At 39.8% G+C, this 21,007-nt stretch overlaps 1 protein-coding gene across 1 annotated transcript in view; it reads left to right on the plus strand.

Moving 5' to 3' along the window:
- The window catches only part of nuak1 (NUAK family, SNF1-like kinase, 1), a 22,720-nt gene extending 11,635 nt beyond the window's left edge, over window positions 1-11,085 (plus strand). The window contains exons 3-7 of the mRNA XM_015382337.1: window positions 4,359-4,510; window positions 5,544-5,609; window positions 5,703-5,822; window positions 7,772-7,904; window positions 8,858-11,085. Coding sequence (XP_015237823.1) covers window positions 4,359-4,510; window positions 5,544-5,609; window positions 5,703-5,822; window positions 7,772-7,904; window positions 8,858-9,924 — 1,538 coding nt within the window. The 3' untranslated portion in view covers window positions 9,925-11,085. The remainder of the gene's footprint in view (window positions 1-4,358; window positions 4,511-5,543; window positions 5,610-5,702; window positions 5,823-7,771; window positions 7,905-8,857) is intronic.
- Window positions 11,086-21,007: the final 9,922 nt, after the last annotated feature.

Below are 21,007 nucleotides of genomic sequence, written 5' to 3' on the forward strand. Positions count from 1 at the left end.
CAGCAGCGTTCTGGATCAGCTGCTGCTTTCTGATCCACTTTTTAGGCAGACCTGTGAAAACACCGTTGCAGTAATCAATTCGATTAAAAATAAACGCATGGATTAGTTTTTCCAGATCATGCTGAGACATTAGTCCTTTAATCCTGGAAATGTTCTTCAGGTGATAGAAAGCCGACCTTGACCTACAGACTGCATCCCCATCATATGGAGAAGATGAGTGTGTGGGATCCTCCTTGCGTTCACGCCCACGCCCAACAAACTTCCTAGCAGACATGATGGTGAATCTGCTGTGACTGCAAACCTTCTTTCTTTTTCTTTTTTCTATTTATTCATTCTTTTTTATTGGGCGGGCGGTAAACAGCAGTCAAGTTAATACCGCAATCAAAGGAATATTTTTATGTAGACTGGGCTCCTCCGGTCGCAGCGATGCTCCCTTCAGCAACAATGTGCCTGAGAAGAGCAGCTTTAACTGATGCTTTAACTGATCATTTCATGTGCATTAGGCTGCCGTGTTATGCATAGGTTAGGCCAGGCATCCCCAAACTCGGTCCTCAAGGCCCCCTGTCCTGCAGGGTTTAGAGGTTTCCTTGCTCCAGCACAGCTGATTTTAATTGAAAGCTGATTAACAGGCTTTTGGTCTACTGCAATCATTATAACCAGCTGTGCTGAAGCAGAGAAACCTCTAAAATCTGCAGGACAGGGGGCCTTGAGGACGGAGTTTGGGGATGCCTGGGTTAGGCTGTCGTTGAACATAAGTTCTGGAATAGTTATGAATACAGTATGCATATACCGTACCCAATATTGAAAAAAAAATACATAGAATGTTAAGCGTATGCCAGCGTTTTAGAAGATACTGGGATGCTGGGCATACGCCGGCTAATTTGGCAAGGCGTGACACGGCCCTAACATTTTCTCTGCCGATTCTGAGAAAATAGCCACATCACCAGAAGCAAAGGTTAGTTGTTATTGCCCAGTCAGACTTATCCACTGTCCTTCGTTCAAGTACAAAGTTCCTGGATCATTATCACTAATGCGTGTGTAAACAAACACAATTTGTAATGGAAACGTGCCAGTAAGCCATTAATGGCAGCTGGGTTTTATGCATCTTTTGGGAGAATGTTTAAAAGTAAAGGAGGCCTTTAAACCCTGAGGAGGTCCTACAAGGCTTTTTGTTAGTATTATCCTCATCATAAGCAACCATCTCTACTAGCAGTCTTGACCAGACGCTGGTGTTTCTCCTCAAAGTCAGCTTATAATGTTGTGGCCTGGCAACCAACCAGGATATGCTTGCTTGCTACAGATGTCTAGGAGGCCCATAGATTTGTGTACCCGGCAACACCCTCTTACAACAGCCCCTGCTAACTGCCTTGTGTGAAGCAAAGCTGAACCAGATGTGTGCGTGAAGATGGATTTTTACCACTCCCTTATATTTTGCATTCGTCAGCATGCTGAATAGGGCGCTTAGGAGCAAGCGTTACAACTTTGCATTTAAAAAAAGTGAGATTGGTGTTAGAAATATATGTCCTAACATAGAGATTGAGATATTCCGTTTATCTTTACAACAGATGATGTTCTCTATGTGCATATTTTCTACACTTCTCAACAATAATGGGCATTTAAGAATAATCTTAAAGGCTCTTGCACAAGTAAAAACTAAATTTTGTAATGCTGACATGGCTTATTGTTTTGCAATAATTACACCGATGTAAGGATTACAATATCGGGGTGACACAGCAGTAGAATTTTATGTTTTAACAGTGAGTGTTTTCTGACTCATTTTTCTTTTTTCGTTGTTTTTACTGGCCAAGACCAGTTTTAGCCATTTTTATAAGAACAATGATTAGGGAATTTGTGCGTGAGAGCAGTTGCTGTGTGAATGGGAATATTTATACAGTGTTAAGTAATACAGTGCAGTAAATATAAGCTAAAGTATTTTAAGAATCTAAAACTGATTTTTTTTTTCTTTATTGAAAGTATTACAGTACTTCCTATGTTATGGCCAAAGTTTGCAGAGAAATTATGTCACTGTGAACAAAGTGGACATGAAAAAAGATGCTTTAAAGACATTTAAATTTAAATCAGATTTTATTTTTTATTTTGTTTTTACATGCGTGTCTGAGAAACCCTTCATCTAGCCTATAGGTTCCATTGATTGTTTGTTTATCTCCATGACATTTTATCTGGGCACATTTATCTATTTGAACATTTTCAAGAAAAGTCTTTCAGCTCCTCATTCAAATACCACAAAACTGAGACTGCGCCTTTTAGTACGGTGCGCCTTATGGTCGTGAAAATACGGTAGATAACAGGTGCGAATTAATCAGATTTAAGGGTCTGACATATGAACAAAGCACAGTAATTGACCAAGAACCTGTAATGATGGCTGGCATTTCCAGCAGACCCTAACAAACCTGACTTAAGTAAGCCAGGTAATTACTTCACCACCAGGGGTTAAAGGTAAATGGGAGTGCAAGCTGAGAATTGGCTCAGCCAAACATAAGCCCATCAAGGGTCAGTGGGAATGTCACCCCAGGTCCCCACTCTGTCCACCAAAGAGAAAGCTGGACCGTCTTTGCCCTCCAGAATGGTATGGCTTAGCTGTCTGCTATTTCCCAAGCAGCCAGACATTTACAATCAGGGAGCATTAACATCACTCAGCAACTGTGTGTTTTTGTAGAGGATTATATCTTTAAAAGGACCCTGGGAGGGAAAAAAGAGGGGGACAGCCCATGAAGGTGCTCACTCAAGGGTGTAGAAAGTAGAGGCCTTCACCCTTGGTGACCCTGCTGTGTGGGAAAATCAACAAGCACAATACACGGCAACATGACTTACTGTGCTGCTGTCACGTCCTCCTTGTTTTTCTGCTCTTATCCTTACCTAACCACTGTCATGTTTTTTCACACAAATTACGTTTCCAAGATGGGATCTTACACTGATAAACCAAAGTAGGACATGCAATTAGGTTTAATGATATACAATTGTTGGAACAGGCTGCACCTACAAAAATTCTCAATAAGTGCTTTTTGCTTTTTATTAAAAATTTTAGTTTAGGCCACATTGACCCTATTTTTTTTTTCTTTTCTTTTCTTTTTCCAGCTTTTTATTGTCATTACATTAAGTGTCTTTGCTCAGGGACCCAGAGTGGCAATCTGTGGGAATGGGGCTTGAATTCAGAACATCATGGTTCCAAGCTCTATGCCCTAACCACTAGGCCGCAACTTAATTAGGCTGTAATAGAGCTAGACTAGCTTTAAGGATGTAAAATTATCCCTTGTGATTTCATGCAGGAATATTGCGACATTGAAAATGTAATGATTTTACCATATAAGCTTGTGAATTTGTTTATTATGACAGGGATGTTCCAATGCAACCTTTTCGTCTCTGCTATGATACCTATAATGAAGCTTTGACAATTGACTGATATCCATATTTATCAGCTCAAATCATACATACTTATATTGTGCCCTAAAATTTTTAAATGGCCTGATAAAATAATATTACCTACAGGGAGAACAGATAATGGTTTAAAAACCTCTGACCAATTTATTATTATAAAAACTCTTCAAACTGTTTGTATCTTGTATGTCACATGTGAAGGCTTCCTTCCATGATTAAATCGCAGAGATGATTTGCTGGGGCCTATTTTCATTGTCTGTTTCTTTAAATTCCAAGTTTTATCACAGCTTAACTTAATGGTATATTTTTACACTGTTATTTGCTCTCTGTTTTGCATTAGGACAATTTTTAGATTATATAAGCATAAATGTCACAGCATGTGTAGAAGTTAAACTGATTGGATTGCACAACACTGGAAAAGTACTCTTCAGTTTTCCCAAAAAGGTTTTTTTATTGAATAAAGAAGGAATAGAAAGGAGAAAAAAGAAGTCTTTGCATACCATTATTATAATTTATGGAGCAGGAAATGCCTGTTAGAATATTGGAGTGTGTTTTGGAAAAATGGCAGCAATCCAGGTATTATTTAATTAATAGCAGCCAGATTTTAACTTCAAATGTTCAAAAGTGTCATGCTAGGTTCAATTGTCCATTTTGTGTGGTTGTTTTCTACTTTTTCTCTTCCATAAATATCAAGCCTTTTTAATTAACAGCCTCCTCCTGCAGTTTTGCAAGAAGCCAGGCACGTGAGGTGGGGTTCAGATGATGTAACCTCTGGAATGTTGTCAAGATGTTATGTGCAGCTCTGTAATTTAAAATCCTGCTCCAAAAGTAAAATGGGGCTAACATGATGGTTCACTTTACTGTTCTAACTCCCAAATCCCTTTTTGTGTGTATGTTTTCAGCTTGATTATTTCAACCTGTTTGAACCCTAAAGGTTTGCGCCTGCCTTATTTATCTTTCAGTGTTTGAGAACAAGGACAAGATTGTGATTGTGATGGAGTATGCAAGTAAAGGGGAGCTGTATGACTACATCAGCGAGCGTCGGCGCCTGAGTGAGCGGGAGACACGACACTTCTTCAGACAAATCGTCTCTGCTGTGCATCACTGCCATAAGGTGAGAGAAGTACACCGGCTAAACCAGAACAATGCACAACTCTTCATATACCATACAGACTCTGCTTTCCAGCCATGTAGTCAGATAATCTGTAGCTTCATTTCCTTGGTGCATTGGTTTTTAAGAATCATCTGTTATAGTTAAGTAAAAAAAAAAAATGGGCTGCTTAATTCAGAGTTACTCTACTTTTATGAGCCAAACATTCATTCTGAGCTCACACTCTGATGGATGTCCCAGGATATCCCCGGAGTCTTTCTCCAGGAGATTTAACACCAGGCACGCCCATTTTAGCCCATGCTTCACACATCAACAACAGCAGTGAAAACCCCCTTAGGTCACAGGGCTTGTTTGAATCCCCCCCCCCCCGCCAACCAAGGGCTGTCATGCTCATCCCAGCTGCAGATAGGGGCTGACGTCATTGTACTCAGATAGAAGAGTCCCAGACAGCCATCAATGATGAATCATCACCAGCGACTGCAGCCTCCTGCCGGGTGGGATGGTGTGAGTCACTGTCATGACAAGCAAGCAATCATTTCTCCCCCATATCAACCAATCAGAGCCATGTGAACACAAACGACATGCCAAACAACAACCAATGAGAGATGCCGGCGCGGGCTGGCGGGGGGCGGTTGACGGATGAAGTCATCCCTCCACATCTGAGCTGTTCTCTGGGTACCACATGTTAATTCTGAGATGTTTTCCTAAACCAAGCCATTATCAAGGCTGTTATTTTAATACCAGGTTCTCTAAGTGCTGTGAGAACATCATTTGCACAGGGCCCATAATTACAGGCTTATATTTATGTGACACATGTGAATTGATTTAAAACGGAAATCACAGCAGATGTCAACAGAAGGACCCCAGAGAAAACAGGAGCAATTAAAATTGGACTAGACCAACAGGCTGACTTGATTTCCTCAGAGAGTCACAAGCTGTGTTATGAAGAGTAAATCATTCTGCAACACAATGGGCTGTTTATGAATAATACATTTGCTGATGCATCACTCAGTTTGATGCTGTCTTTGAATTTTAGAATGGAGTGGTGCACAGAGATCTGAAACTGGAAAATGTGCTACTGGATGAAAACTGTAATATTAAGGTGAGTCGCTCCCTAGTGTATACATCAAAGACATCAAAAAGGGTTTATCCATCACATAAGGACCATTTAAATCCTAAATCTATGTGTCCACAGATTGCTGATTTTGGGTTATCCAACCTCTACCATAAGGACAAGCTGCTGCAAACTTTCTGTGGAAGCCCCCTTTATGCTTCACCGGAGATTGTGAATGGAAGACCGTACCGTGGCCCGGAGGTGAGGCTCAGTGGTTACGATACATGATCAATCAGAAATAGTCACACACTTTTGGAGCTAAAGATTTTGGAGCTAAGCTGTTACATACAATTTTCTAAAGAACAAGTCATGGGAGGTGTGCTTCAGTGGTGCAGTGATTAGCGCACACGACTCATCTATGGAGGCCTTAGTCCTCAACATGGCCAACCTGGGTTCGAATCCAACCCTTGGTCCTTGAGACTTAGACTTCTTAGACTTCCTCTATTGTCATTACACAAAAAACACAAGGTGAATCTTGACAACGAAATGTCGATGACTTTGCTACCAGTGTAACAGAGCTTATTCCTGCACAATAAATATTTTTCTATAACTAAGAGCTAGCTATATACAGGGTAAAGAAGTATATATGTATTGATATATATATATATATATACATATATACATATATATGGCACTGAGTTGCATGAGTAACATCAATAGTTATTGTTAAAGGAAACATTAAATTGAAGACAAAACTAAACTAAGGTGCGTGTATTGTCCATGTCCATGGGGGGTGGTTTTGCCGCTGGTCTCTCAACCTCTCCTTTCCTGTCAGCCTACTGTCTAAAAAAAAACGGGTCACTAGTGCCAAAAAGAAGTAGTCATACTCATTATATCTGTAAAAATTTTGCCTTATTACAGTCAAAATATCAAACATGATGAAATAAGGTTTTATGTTACAGACCGACATATTAAGTATAAAACAAATTGAGTCAATGACTTGTGGAACCATCCTTTAGATTCACCAATTACTGCTTAAAGCTGCAAGTTTTTTGGTACGTCTGCATCAGCTTTCCATATTTACAGATATAAATATTTGCCCATAATATCAGCCCAAACTGAATGTTCGGGGTGTTTGTTCTCTTCGCTCAAGTTTTAAAGGTTACAACCAAATTTTTACACAATACCTTAAAAGGTCAGGCCAAATACTTTTTCATAAAAAAGCTTCAAAACATGCTTCTTAGGTGAGTAATCTGTTAAAAGAAATCATGGTTTACTCAGGCATGTGAAAGTCCATCCACTGTCAAAATGACAAAGTTTGGGCAAGGCTGCAAATTGCAGCAAGCAAGGACGTCAAAAATAGAACAAAACAAAAGTACCCGGTCTCGCCCTCAGCATTTGACCAATGGCAACCGAAGAGGGAAGCATTCTTGAAGCAGGTCCAGAACCTAACAGGAAGTACACCAGCTCTTTTACTGGTCTTATCTGATTTCCTCTTCCTCGCCTGTGTCTCAAAGATTCAAAGATACTCCCAGTAAAAGCATATAAATGTGTGTTACCTGCAATCCAAAATCAAAGCTCTGATTCGATCAAATTTTTTTGACAGTTAAATGAATGAGACATGAACTTTTCCTCAGTTAATCCTCAGAGCAACACATATACCTCCTCTCTTTTATTCTTTTGCTCCCAGCACTTTGCTCTCTGGCCCTGTCCCTCTTAACAACACAAAACATACACTCTTATGTAATGTCTTAAGATGTCACATTGCATTAGGTTGGCGCTCTAAAAAGTTTTGCTCTGGACTGACAGAGCTGGAGAGAGAGGGGCCAACTAATCTGTGAGGAAACAATAATTTTCCCACCGCATTACTGTCATCATTTAATCTAAAAAAGAAATGTGTCAAAAGCTTTTAAGCAGTGATGTTATTGTAGGACAGTGTAAAAGAAAATGAATTGAGTGTTTATCAAGCTCATTGTAAACATCTCAAGCTCCAACCTGATGTTGGGCAGAGCTGAGCTATTATTATTATTATTCTGCGTTTTAATGTCATGAATCACTTATCAAAACAAGGCTTTGAAGACTGCATTTAGCTTGCATAATACACCTAAACCTCTGTATGCTTTTTTTGCCCTGATCCAACATCTATACAGCACGAGGGATTGTCGCTGACTAAATGGACAAGTTTGTGACCAGGTGTTTCTCTTCACCAGGTGGACAGCTGGGCTCTTGGAGTGCTGCTTTATACCCTGGTCTATGGAACCATGCCTTTTGATGGGGGAGACCACAAGAAGCTCATTCGCCAGATTAGCAATGGTGAATACAAAGAGCCCACTCAGTCTTCAGGTATTGTATAAACCATAGGATCATACATTTAGTTGAACCAACACCAAATTTTGGATCACAAATTTAGGAAAAAAGGCCAACACTGCCAAATATAACATGTTGAATGACAGAGGTTAAAAGGTTTCTGCCTTCCTGCTGTGTCCTTTAAAGGTGTAGTAGAGGATTTTCTTTTTCGGGGTAGATAACCGAAATAAATGTTCCTCCTAATTGTCAATCATTCTGGTGATATGTTTATGTAAGGCCGTCCTATGTGCTATCTATCTTTTTCTGTGCATGCCGGCTTTCAGGCGTAGATCTGTGGTGAGCTACGGTTTCAGTCATTGAAGTTCACCTTTCTCCCCACGGTTCTTTGAAAATGGCATTATGGGATATGCCAGCTATCGTCATAAGCTGTCGGGAGCGGGTGCAGTGTTGTGCATGTGCTTTTTTTTTTTTTTTTTAGTCAAGAGAGCGGGTCTTTTAAAATTTTGCCAAAAATCTTCCACTATATCTTTAAGTCTTGCTCTCTTTTGCCATCTTTCAGTCTGCATAACCTGTTTGGACATGTTCTCATTTTAAATATTTCACTGATACTATGGCTGTGTTGGAACGTCTGCCATAAGCATTTAAGATTAGTGTCCAAATGTCAAGAATTGCTTTGCGAGAGCTCTCTTCGCAAAGCATCATGGGATTTGTTATGAGCGGAGAGAGAATTACTGGGAGTGAAAAGTAGTGATCATTTTTCTGAACAGTCAGTTGACTGATTTCACTATAAAGTGCCCGCTCTATATAGTGATTGAGGGGTCATGGCGGATGTTCGGACGCAGCTTAAATGTTTTTTTAAATACCCGGAACTCATTAGGGCCAGTGAAATTAAAACAAAATTGTGAACTTTTAAATCTTTACTACAGATTTTATATTTGTTTCTAATCCCAACATTTAAATGTTATGATTCAATATTTTCTTGCTCATAGATGCCCGTGGACTGATCCGCTGGATGTTGATGGTAAACCCTGAGCGGCGAGCAACAGTAGAGGACATAGCCAATCACTGGTGGGTAAACTGGGGCTGGAAGAACAGCGTCTGCGACTGCGAAGCCCAGCGGGCCCGTTTTATCGATTGGCAGATTCGCACCGAGCCACGTAATAATGGGGCCAAGGCTGCAGCCGTGCCCCAGATCCTGCGGCAGAGGCCTAAAAAATCGAAGAAGGAAAATGTTGAGGCTGGTCAATCCCAAGAGGCAGCAGAAGACAAGCCAGGTTTGAAGAGACCCAAGGGCATTTTGAAGACCAGAGTCACTGAGAAGCAAAGGTCCACCAGTAAAGAGGAAGTGGATCTGAGTCAAGCAGCGCTGCCTCAAGCTGAAGGTGGAGAGGAGGCTTTAAGCCCTGACAGAGAGGAAGAGGAGCCAGTGTTAGGAGGTGGCTCACCAGCTAAGATGATACCGTCTCTACCAAAGAAAGGCATATTGAAAAACAACCAACAGCGGGAATCAGGGTACTATTCCTCCCCAGAGCGCAGTGAATCCTCTGAGATTTTAGGAGGAGCAAGCATGTCATTGTTAGCCACCCCTCCTCCTAAGCGGGTGATGGGAAGAAAGGGCATTCTGAAGCGAAACGGCAAGTACTCTACCTACAGTGGGCCACCCTCAGCAGCAGCAGTGGCAGGGGTACTGGGCGAGCCTCCTTCTACAACCGACTCCGGTCTGTCCCGCAGTCAGAGTCGGCCCTCCAGCATCGTGGGGGAGGACAGCTCCATCCTATCGCTTTCACCGAGTTCCCTTAGCGGAGCAGAGTGGCATCCCTCCAGCCCACATCACCGCTCAAACATCAGGGCTTGCGTCTCGGCTGAAAACCTGCTGCAACTAGCCAACTTCAAAGGTCTGCAGACTGCACCACCCATCCAGGGGCCCAAATTCAGCCGTGGTTCAAAAATGAAAGGCTCCCCAGGGGACAATGGCAGCTTCTCCCTGCTGGGGGATTTGGAAGACATGACTCAGGTGTACCAACAAGCCCTGGACATCAGCAGCAATCTTACCTAACAAGCTGGTGGCAGAGGGAGAGGAAGCAGAGGGATTTGATTGTGACTCTGTGTGTGCAATGAAGTGTTTGTGCAGCATTAACGACCAGTGTGTTACTGGGATACACCTTTGGGAAGCCGTGACAAAAGTTTGGTTGCAAAAGATATGCTTGCGCTTACACAACTGCACACACAGATGCACATGTTTATGTGTAATTCTCTGTTCAGTGGAAATTCAAGTTTTAGGCTTTGTGAACAGGAGAGAGACTCTGAGCTGGCACAGGAGAGAGAAAATGCCACCCAGTATGCTGTCCTGGCCCGCTGTAGACTCTGCTGTGTTCAAGATGTTTACATATTTAGCAAGAAGGCAAGTCAGAATCACAAACGCTGCAACCAGAAACTGGTTGGCTCTCCTTTTTGTACACCACCAATGTCTGAGTTTACAAAAGCACCTTAAAACTCACACAGAGCACATGCTTTTGTGATCTTTACTTCCTTTAAAAAGAAGAAACAAACCAGGGTCTTGTTCTGAATTTAAAAAGAAATATCAATGTTTATTTATTATTAATGTTTTTAAGCTTTAGTTGTAGGTGCCAAACTGGTGGGTGGCTGGTTGATACTGGAATCTTCACGTCTCCAACTCTTTGGGTGAAACTGACATATATAATTATGTTACTCAGTGATAAACATATTATTACTCAACACATAAAACCATGCTTGTGTCTGTAATACACAGGCAAATATACTTTCTTAAAAGTGTATGTCCTATATGCGTATGGTATGAAGAATATGTAGGAAGTGCCTTTTTTGATTCATAATAAAAATTATGTATGTTGTTTCCTTAAAAGAGAAGGAAAAGCCAGCCCACCCTGAGACCAGTTTTATTTTTTTAATGTTTGTGAATGTGGAGAAACCCAGGGCCTTCAGAGCATACCTGACTTACTTTCCTTGTACTAGGGTTTAAAGGTTGACCTTTGGTAGGTGAAATCAAACTGTCTGGTTTTCTCCTTTTCTTTTCATCCACATGGATCGGAGCTGAGCTTGCTTTTTTCAATGTTTAAGTTCACTGTTTGTTTTATGCAGCAGTGTAGGTTCTGCTGAACATTTTTTTTACTGGAATCACAAGGAATCGCTCATCAAGTGGGACAATTCTGTGTATTGTGGTGTCAAAGGTGATATGGATAGAGGTTTTGAAGTTGGTGGAATCTTGATACGTTGATAAGGTGTGTTCACCAATTAGGAAAAAGATTCCCATTTCAGCATTCAGCTGGTTGATCTGTTTGCAGTAAACCGGTCACAGTCCTGAACTGTCCCTGTATAGTACTTCTGTTGGAGAGATGTGTTTTCACTTTAATTTTATGTTTTACCAAAGACGTTTCAGCTGTTTTCCACCGTGGGCCCGGTTAATATTTCACCCGCAGCTCTTCAAAAAAGCAAAGTTAAGCTTTTTGTTTTGCTTGCCGATGACACAGCAAATTCCTCAGACGAAACGCCGGAGACATGTTGTTCTAGAGATCTCTAATCATCCCGCCCCTAACCCCGACTCAGCACAGGTGAAATCTGCAGTCTGTGCTTAGCCTCCCAGCTGTGTATACTTGTTCATTGTGCCCACAGTGCACAATTAGCCCGCCATTGTTTTATTGGAGCGTGAGAGGGAGTCAGTGCGTGGAGAGTTATAGCCGCAGGGAAAAGAGAAGTGTGTAAAAGAGATATGCGATTCAGAAGATAAGGGAGGATGTGTTTGTAGAAAGCAAGAGGGAGCAGAGTGCTAGAAGCAATTTTTGATGGACATGCAATGTAGAATAGAGGGTGTAAAGAAAGTGATTAAAAAGAGTAGATGGAAAGTTTTTTGTACCAAAGATATGACGAGGCTTTGAAATGATTAATAGGCTTAAATGAGTCCTTCTAACTCGGGTAACCCCCCCCATTTATAATTGTTGGAGATGCTGGAGGCTGTTGATGCAACTTGTCTAGAGACATTTTTTCTTTATAACCTTAGAAAACGTATTACTCTTAAACATCAACAAACATACATCGTATCAAATGATAAAGATGGTAAAAACATGCAGTTGGTGAGCCCAAAATAAAAACCATGTTGAAAGTTTTCAGTAGTCAGCTCGTGTGAAGGACAGATCCTGGGGTACTGAGTTTAATAAAAGACCCACTGCTTATAATATTGTATTTAATTGCCTTTTGTATTGCATTTTAATGTCAACTGGATTTACAGTGAAAAACTTATACTATGTTAGTATTTTGGTTTATTACGCTTCTGTTTTTGATTTTCCAAAATGTAAGAAATGTTTATTGCTTTATGTATGGCAGAAAAGCAAATACTTCCTTCCTCGAAGTATTAGAATTTCTCTAAAACAGGCACACTAATATGGCATGAAATTGGTGTTGTAACTAAATATTTCTCTGTTTTGACACACCAAAATGTCAGAGTAACTTAAACAGTGTAAAATGAAAAAAAGACCTGTTTGGAAAAGGTGGGAAAAAAATAATCTAATAATTTTTTATTAGCCAAAGCATGGGAGACCCAAAATATTGAAAAAGAAATAATTTGATGATGAAAGTTTAACTCTGCCAAACTGGAAATAACTGGTGCATACTTGTTAGTTAGCAGAAAGTCTAATCATAAGAAAACTTGACTGGATGTTGTTATGACAATAATAATAAGTTTAGTATTATTATGTTATTTAAGTATTATTTTTGTTACTGCTCATTATTTCATTTTTTTTTTCATGTTTAATTGATTTTGTTGGTGGGTAATCCTGGACTTCCAAGGTTTGTTAAGTTGTGTGCCTTTGGAATTTTTCATGATTTTCTTTTCTTTTTTTTTATTATGAAAATTGTTTTTTTTTTTGTACTTGTATTTATTGATCAAGCCATTTTAGACAGTGTGTTGAGATTCAGACACACTGCATTTAAAACGCCTGAGAGCTGTTTCATCTGACTGAATAGAACATCTCTGGAATTCTGTAAAACTTTTTAATTCAGTTTTCAGGTCAACACAATGCCCATGTAGTACTGTAACAATTCAAATAAAAGGATCTAAAAACTTCTGGATTTCTTTTTTTGGCTTATTCTCTTTACATACACTCAGTGACACAGGCGAGTGTAAGACTCAAAGGGAATAATGAAAATTAGCGAAAAACTCATATTTTAGTGATGCCTAGACCTGCTATTACAGAGTTTAGCTGATTATAATTTCTACTTCAGAAATTAATATCTCCAAATAAAAGACATTATTCTATGACTTTCTGGTTCAATATAAGTCTAAAATATCTTCATGATAAAAATATGGTGTTTTACAAAACAATAAATACCCTTGATGTTTTCCATATTTTGTTCTAACCATGTGTTTTGGTCGGACATTATTTGATAGCCTGACAGTAAGCACTGCTTCATTTTCTAGTTTAGTAGAATTGTTGTTTTAAAGAAAGGCATTTGTATCCAGCGCTGTGAAGAACAAAAAAAAAGCAAATCAGACTAGTCAGAAAGCAGAATTTGGTTCTGAAACAATATTCCAAACTATGAACATTTAAGTAAATACAGTTCAACACATTAGAAACCTAGCAAAACATGTGGTCAAACATTACTGACAGGCAGGGTAAGGAGAACATTAATTGGAGATTGTACCACACTCATGACGCACCAACTTAAATGAACACTTGAATCAAAGTAATCCAACTTAATTATTAGATTACAATTAGAATTAATTAAGTCAGGAAAACTTAATTCAAATAGTTGTTACCAATTAATTTATGTTGGGGCAGCAATTTCTTTTAAAGCCGGGCATACACTGTACAGGGGGTAACGAGGGGAGCTCAGCCTCTCATGACTACCTCCCAAACAGGAATTGTCAGGTCGGGAGTAAGTGGGCATGCACAAACAAAGGATTCTTCTTTTTGTTCTTCTTCCTCTCAAATAAAAACACAGAAGTATGGCGTACATACATCGTGAGCTGTGAACTCACATTATACGACAAAACCCTGCATGCAACGATTGAAAAAATCACACAGTGTATGCCCGGCTTTAGAGTGCAAGAGGCCCATGGTGGCTCTGAGGGAGCTGCAGAGATTCAATATTTAGGGAGTGACTCTGTTGACAGGACAACCATTCATGAATTCCACAAATTTTATCATCAGAATTGTTGTAAATGATAATTTACCCATTTTAGAGCCATTGAAATAAGTTGCAGAATTATCTTGGTGGCTGAAGTGAACCAGAAATGCCTTTGAAACTTGTCTCTAAAAAACAAGTGGATCTGTTCTAGTAGCACGGCCATTAGGGTCTGATTTTCAATAAACAAAAAAACATTGTCTGTGGGAATTATCTGTCCTTTAACAATTAATCTCACTGATAGACAGCTTGCAACAAAATATATCAAATTGGTGCTTCGTCCATCCAGAGAAAAAGGTACACTTTCTTTGGGATAAAACGACAGTAAAGAAAAATATCTAGAATCTATAGTGTCTTTTAACAGGAAAACATAAATATATAATTAAATCTAATTCATTCTTCCTATTTGTGTATTTAATGGTATTTTAGCTATAACCTGAAAACTGTCTGTAAATCTAAAACATTTTGTTTAGAGACAGATGTTGCTGTTGTTTTTTTTGATGTGGGGAATCTGTATTAAAAAGAACCAGAAGTTAGAACAAACATTTTCACTTTCTAACAGTAGGACATGTGGTGAGCTATAGCTAGATAGATGCCCTGATTTCCTTTCCATATTAAGAACAGGTGACCCAGATGCTCGCTAAAACTCAGAAGGGGTCCCCTATGATTTACTTGTTTCATCCTAATTTCAAAGTGGGAGGAAAAAAAGCAGTTTGGGTTGAAATGTTTCTTTAAAACTTTATGTCAGTTTTATGCATCTCAGAAGTTTAATTGAATGTCTGGGTTTGTTAAAAGCAGACTGCCAGCCTGTCCAGAATTTACCAACCAATGAAAATGTGCCTGGTTTGAGGGTGGAAACAGTCAGTTTTTCCACACAACTTAAGCCAACGTAGTTAAAATGAAATTAACTTGATGGATGTTAAAGTGATACTCCACCCACATTCTGTTTCATTTAAGTATTTACAATACACTTAAAGTGGCCTTGAAAGATGGCTGTCAAATAGCTCAGTGGTGATGGTCAGCATTGATTTACAATGAATTCCAGTTACATTTTATACAAAAAGGAAACACAAATCACATAATTTACTTATCTAAAAAACACCTCAAACCAAATATATTCCCATTCTTTAAATGTCCACCTCCATAGTATTGATAACTGAACTTTGTATATAATGCATGTCCCCTGATTTTCTAAAGGTTAAGAGAAATAAACGCTCCAACAAGGTAGTTTTTCTGATTGTAAGCGTTGTAATCTACAAAAGATATATATAGTGAACTAGATTGAAAACATTGATTGAGGACTAGATTGAGTCAGATTCAGGAAGGAGAATCTCTCCTATTCTCTAAAATAAACGGGAAGAAACAGAAGTACTTTTTTGAAAATAAATACAAATACACCATACAGTCTCAGAAAAGATTATCCCCTATCACACATTTCCTCTGTGCTCCTGGGACATATATAAAGATATGCAGTTGAAAAATGGACATACTTGTGCTGAATCTCCTCCAACAGAACTGTTTACCAAATGTAAGTTGAAAAAAAAAACACTTTTTATAAAAACCTGTTTTAAGTCAGGAATAGCTTTTATTTATTTGCTAAATGCCAGGATAATGAAGGGCTTTTTTTTTCTTAAAGAAATATATTTGCTTTAATTGAAATTAGTTCTTTATAGATGCCATTTCCAACTGTTGGCTTTTGCACATATCCTGCTCTGTAATTGATTTGTCTGTGTGCCTAAAATGATTGCTTAATTGCAATAACCTTTTTAGTCAAACCTTTATCTTCCTGTCTGATGTATTGAGACATCCCGTTTCCACATATTATAATTTTCTCTTGATGCCATCTGTTTTGAGCGTGCGCCTCTTCCTCCTGCAGCCAAATACCACCTCTTTCGTCCTCAGCCTCAACCAGGCTTGCATTAGGGCTCATAGAACAGCAAATAGCCCAACCAATGTTACACACCCTATTCAGAGAGCTTAAAGGAATAGTACACCCAAAACATGATTAGCCTTCATTTTCTACTCACCCCCATGCTGAACAACACTCTGGAGTACTTTTTTGATATCTCAAATGCATCTGGAGATCTGGGAGGCTTCTTGCTGTCTCCTCACATTCAAATAATGGAGGTCCATGGCGCCCGAGGCAGAAAGGTCCATAAAAGTCCACAAAAAACGTGTCAATATTCCTCCATACTGCTCGTCCAATGTATTCACGAGTCGACGGAAACCGTGGCAGACCAAACCAGATGAAAGTGCGCATTCAGCGTCTGCTCTGCCGATAATGCAAGCGTAGAAGAAGAAATGTGCTGATTACCTGTGCAAAGAAAGAAACAACGAAAGAAAAATGTCTGAGGACTTCAGTGTTGAGGAAGAGCATGAGTTCTTTGCCGAGCTGAATGCGCACTTTCGTCTGGTTTGGTCTGCCGTGGTTTCCGTAGACTCGTGAACGCGCTTTTAGGAAATCCTATACACTACTGTTTATGCTCTAAAAACATTCTAAATGACTTCGTTTCGAGTAAATTATGGATGTCAGCAGACAGCAAGAAGCCTCCCAGATCTCCAGATGCATTTGAGATATCAAAAAAGTACTCCAGAGTGTTGTTCAGCATGGGGGTGAGTAGAAAATGAAGGCTAATCATGTTTTGGGTGTACTATTCCTTTAAGGACCAGCACCAAATACCCTATATAATCATTCTTTTACCCCTTTAAGTTTGGTATCAACACCTGAGCATTCTTTTGTTGATTACAGTTAGCGTTAGCAATGGCTTTTTTGCATTAAAAGTAAGTAGTGAACTGTAGCTCCAGCATTTGACAGAGCTGGCAAACATCTGGCAAACAGTACTATTTTGGGTTAGAAAGAGAGCAGGTGAGCTCAGATGTGCCACCTACCAGGTAGGAGGTAGGAGTTACACTCTCTTCCAAAAATTTTGTCACCCACATGTCCAATTCTGTGGACGAGAAATGTAAAAGAAATCTTGACCAAGTTACACTAAAGCAAGTAACTTTTGTTATTGCATTTAGCCCACCTGCTGGTAATTACCTGAAAACCAAACAAACTGACTGTACGAGTATTTTCTGCTCTGCGGAGAAATGCAATTTAGTTGTAATTAGAAAATAGACAAACTGAAAACAAACAGCAGCAGACACTATGGATGCCTGGCTGCGGGAAGAAACAAGAGTGTCTGTTTTTTAGGAGTTAGAGAGTCAACTGATTGTCGAGGGAGAACATTGCCGCTGCCGAGTTAATTTGATCCACATTTTGCAAGGAGGAGGGGGATAGTGTGTGTGGTTGGATGGCTGGAAGGTCTGTAAGTTTTTCAATGCTTTGGTTCTGATGAGTTGGAAAAGCATCTCCAGTCTGAACAGGCCAGACATAAGCAGGGGCTGCAAAAGTATCTGCTCCCCAATGAAATGATAAATCAGGGGACCTTCAAAAACAGAGAGAAACCATTTTTAGTTTTGCTACTTGAATAAGTTGGCAGTTTTAGTATCAGGTTCATCATATTTTCCATGCATCTTTCACAAATGTCTTTATGTGAATAGAACATTTTTTCCCGTGATAAGTTTATGTAATGCATTTTGTTGTAGCAACCATTTTGATGCATACAGTAATAAGCTTTCATTGCAAAAGCTGTGCATGAGTGCGCCACAAAAAGGAATAACAAAAAAGCCTCTTTTAAAATGTCAGATGCTGCACCCTTGATACTCATCTGATCTTGGTTTCAAAGGGATTTTTTATGCCTTCAGAACAATTTCTGCTACACTTTTTGACCCTTAAATAAAGCCCAGCTGCTAGACCCTCTGAACTATTTCCCTCCACCCAGAAGTCTTGAGAAGGTGAGCACATTTGCCCCTGGAGGTGGGGGCAGAGTATGCTCAGTTACACACCTCAAACCGCCCAAGATTGTGTCCCCTCTTATGGCATGACCCTTTCACCATGCCCTGCAGATATGGAAGTTTGCATAATCCTGAAGGATATAACCTGTTCTTTGGTTTTAACTTAAAGGAATGACTTTAAGAAGTCTTCTCTCCGTCTTTCTGCAGCTTCCCTCGAGCCATGAAAAAAACAAAAAATAAAAAAGTCATTGCATGCGGAGAGGGCTTTGGGACATGAAAGTTCAAGAATTCATATGCACTTCAAATGAGTTTACAAGTCCTTTTGTTTTCATGGGTTCATAAGAAGAAAAAGGGAGGGATATTCTTCAAATTGAGCAGAAAGCTGTGAAGGATTTGGCAAGGCCTATGCTATCTTGGCGTGTCTCAGCTCTGCTGCAGGCAGGATGTTTCACAGTGAAAGTTTAGGGTGGCTGCTGCAAACTGAGCTACATTTTCATTACAGAGAAAATAAACAGGAGCCGGGGCATGAAAAAAGCCTTGAGTACAGTGAAGCACGTGTTCAGTCTGTTAAAGCTGACAAACGGCTTCAGGAAAACAGTCCGAGAAGCTGCCTTCCATGCGTTACAGATTTTGCATACACATACTTACATGTGCACCTATTTTATTTTAGTTTTATTTCCTTTCATTCTTTTGTTGGACAGATTTTTTTAACTGCCGTGCCTGCAGGACTCCTTCTCCTCTGCACTGCTGTGATAACATTGTGACTGGATGTGGAATGGAATAAGCTTCCCTCCTTTCCTGTGCCGCTTCCCACTCCCTCTATCATTCATCCTCCATCTAGCGGACCCCTCCACTCGCCCGGCTCTCCAGCCCTCTCCCTGTCCGGTGACTATTTTTAGCGGCGGCACTGCTATTCTGGAATTTGTTGCTGACTGGCTTCTGCTGGGTGTCTGGGCGGCGATCTCTTCAGGAATGTCTGGCCCACTCTCAAAACCACTCCAGAGTCCCAGAGCAGGGAGGATGGCTCAAGGCTCTGATTACAGCTTTAAGTCCACTGTAGCTGGAACTCATTCTTCCTTCAGCAAAAAACTCACAAATCTGACACAGGAGAAGACATTGTTTTATTTCCATGCCATTCAAAATAAGTGATGCACTATTCAGAGATTTGTAACCATATTCTAATTTATGATTTTTTTTTACTTTGACCCACTGATACTAATTCTTTAAGAGAATTCCAAATCTATATATTTTTTTAATTTTATGAGTAAGTAAGAGCAAATACTAAAAAATATATCTTTATTACGGAGTCAGCATTAATAGAAAGGTTATAGAACAATCCTCATTGCTGCACATGGACCTTTGCAGCATGTTTTGCTCCTAGCCTCTCTCTTAACCCTTTTTCCTGGCAGTGTAGAGTAAACTAAAGGACACATTACTTCAATTCAGCTTATTTATATAGAGCCAATTAACAACAAATGTCATCTCAAAGCCCTTTACAGAGACAACTCAACCAGATCATACAGTCAAACTGATTCGGTTTTCTATCTAAGGAAAACCTCCAGATTGCATCGACTCATTGACTCAAAGGCAATCCCTTCAGAGTTTAAACTGTGTTTAGCAATGTGAAATATCTTTTACCATATCAATCTGTAGGAAATGCAGATCTTTACTTTTACTAAAAACTTTAAAGCTGTTCTCACTGTTTTTAAAACGATCCATGATAGAGATTTCAAAGTTGACAATAATTTCACTGTTAATCCATTAAAAGTCTTGCTGTCTCTCTCTGGCCGCCTGAATAAGCAACAGACATGCAGTGTTGCCAACTCCTTAGTGAGGAAAGTAGATATTGGCTGTCCTAGAAGTCACTGCAAGGACTTTGAAAGTTGTCCACTCACTTTAAATGCATTTTCCTTGAGTAATTTCATAACCCTGGGTAAACACTTTTCGAGATGAAAGGTCATGACTTGGTAAGAGCAGAGGTGTAAAGCATATTTTTCAAATGAAAGCCCAATAGCAAAAGAAAAAAGAAAAAACAATGACATAGCTTTATATTTTGCACTGTCTGTAATCAAAAAAATAACTTTTAGCTTCAGTTTGTACTCATTCATATAAAACCGAGGTATTATCTGCATAATCCCAGATATATAACTGCTCTGTGCTCTAAATGATGGGTTGTGGGTTTAGCTTGAGTTCAGTGGGGACGAGTCAAGGCCGTGCAGAGGTAGAAAACTGTAACCACAGGAAAGCCATGAGAAACTATAGCCGAGTTGTCCTGCTCACCGGCCATTCAAATAATTAAAAGACTCCATGAGAACTCTGTCTTTGCAAAAGGCTGAGGCAAAAGCTGGAGAGAAGAATCATTCCTGGCGGAAGTTCAGAGATGTGCGGCCTGGCTGCTTCAGGACCCAATTCCATGGTTTTAGCGCTGCTGGTTTTAAAGCATCCTTCAATTTGGCCTTTGTCTGAGAGTTTTTTTAGTTGACCATCCCCCACTCAAATTTAATTCACCCAAATCTTTAAGTGGAAACCCAGCAGAAAGACCTGGAGGGATGGATGTATCCTCCAGCTGGCCTACATTCCTCTGGTTTCCACTTGTGTCTGCTTCTTTTACTTTATGGGGTCAGTGTTTCTGTGATTAAAAGTTCTCTCTTCACTCTTTTTTTCTTTAAGCTGTCTTTCCATTCATAGGTGTTTCCTATTAAACGCTTTTGCCTATATGATTTTGTGTAAATTTAAATTGCCCAATAACTTTACCAGGGAAACTCCCATCCAGTCTTGGCCTACTGTCAAGTGTGTGAGTGTGCTGCGTTGTCTTGCAATTCTTCTTCAACAAGTCTTTAACAGTACTGTGGTATGGGGTGTGGTGATCTTGCACCAGTGTTGTGACATTAAACTTTCTCACAGTCTGCTACCTTTTAACTCTTCCCATGGCTTTATCATCCTACCAGCTGACTGGCCATCTTCAAAGTGGCTTACCAGTGATTGATATGAGCACAGTTGGTGAGTCCTTATCCTGTTTCCTCCTGCTTTGAAGCACCCTGGAAGAGATGGTTTCACACGAAGCCAGAGCTTTATAAGATTCCCATGTGAAATCCACTGTTCAAAGCTGTGTTTAAAAAAAGAAAGCAGATATTTTCCTTCTAAAC

This window comes from Cyprinodon variegatus, unplaced genomic scaffold, assembly GCF_000732505.1.
Source record: "Cyprinodon variegatus isolate N-32 unplaced genomic scaffold, C_variegatus-1.0 Scaffold255, whole genome shotgun sequence".
In the NCBI taxonomy this organism is placed as follows: Eukaryota; Metazoa; Chordata; class Actinopteri; order Cyprinodontiformes; family Cyprinodontidae; genus Cyprinodon; species Cyprinodon variegatus.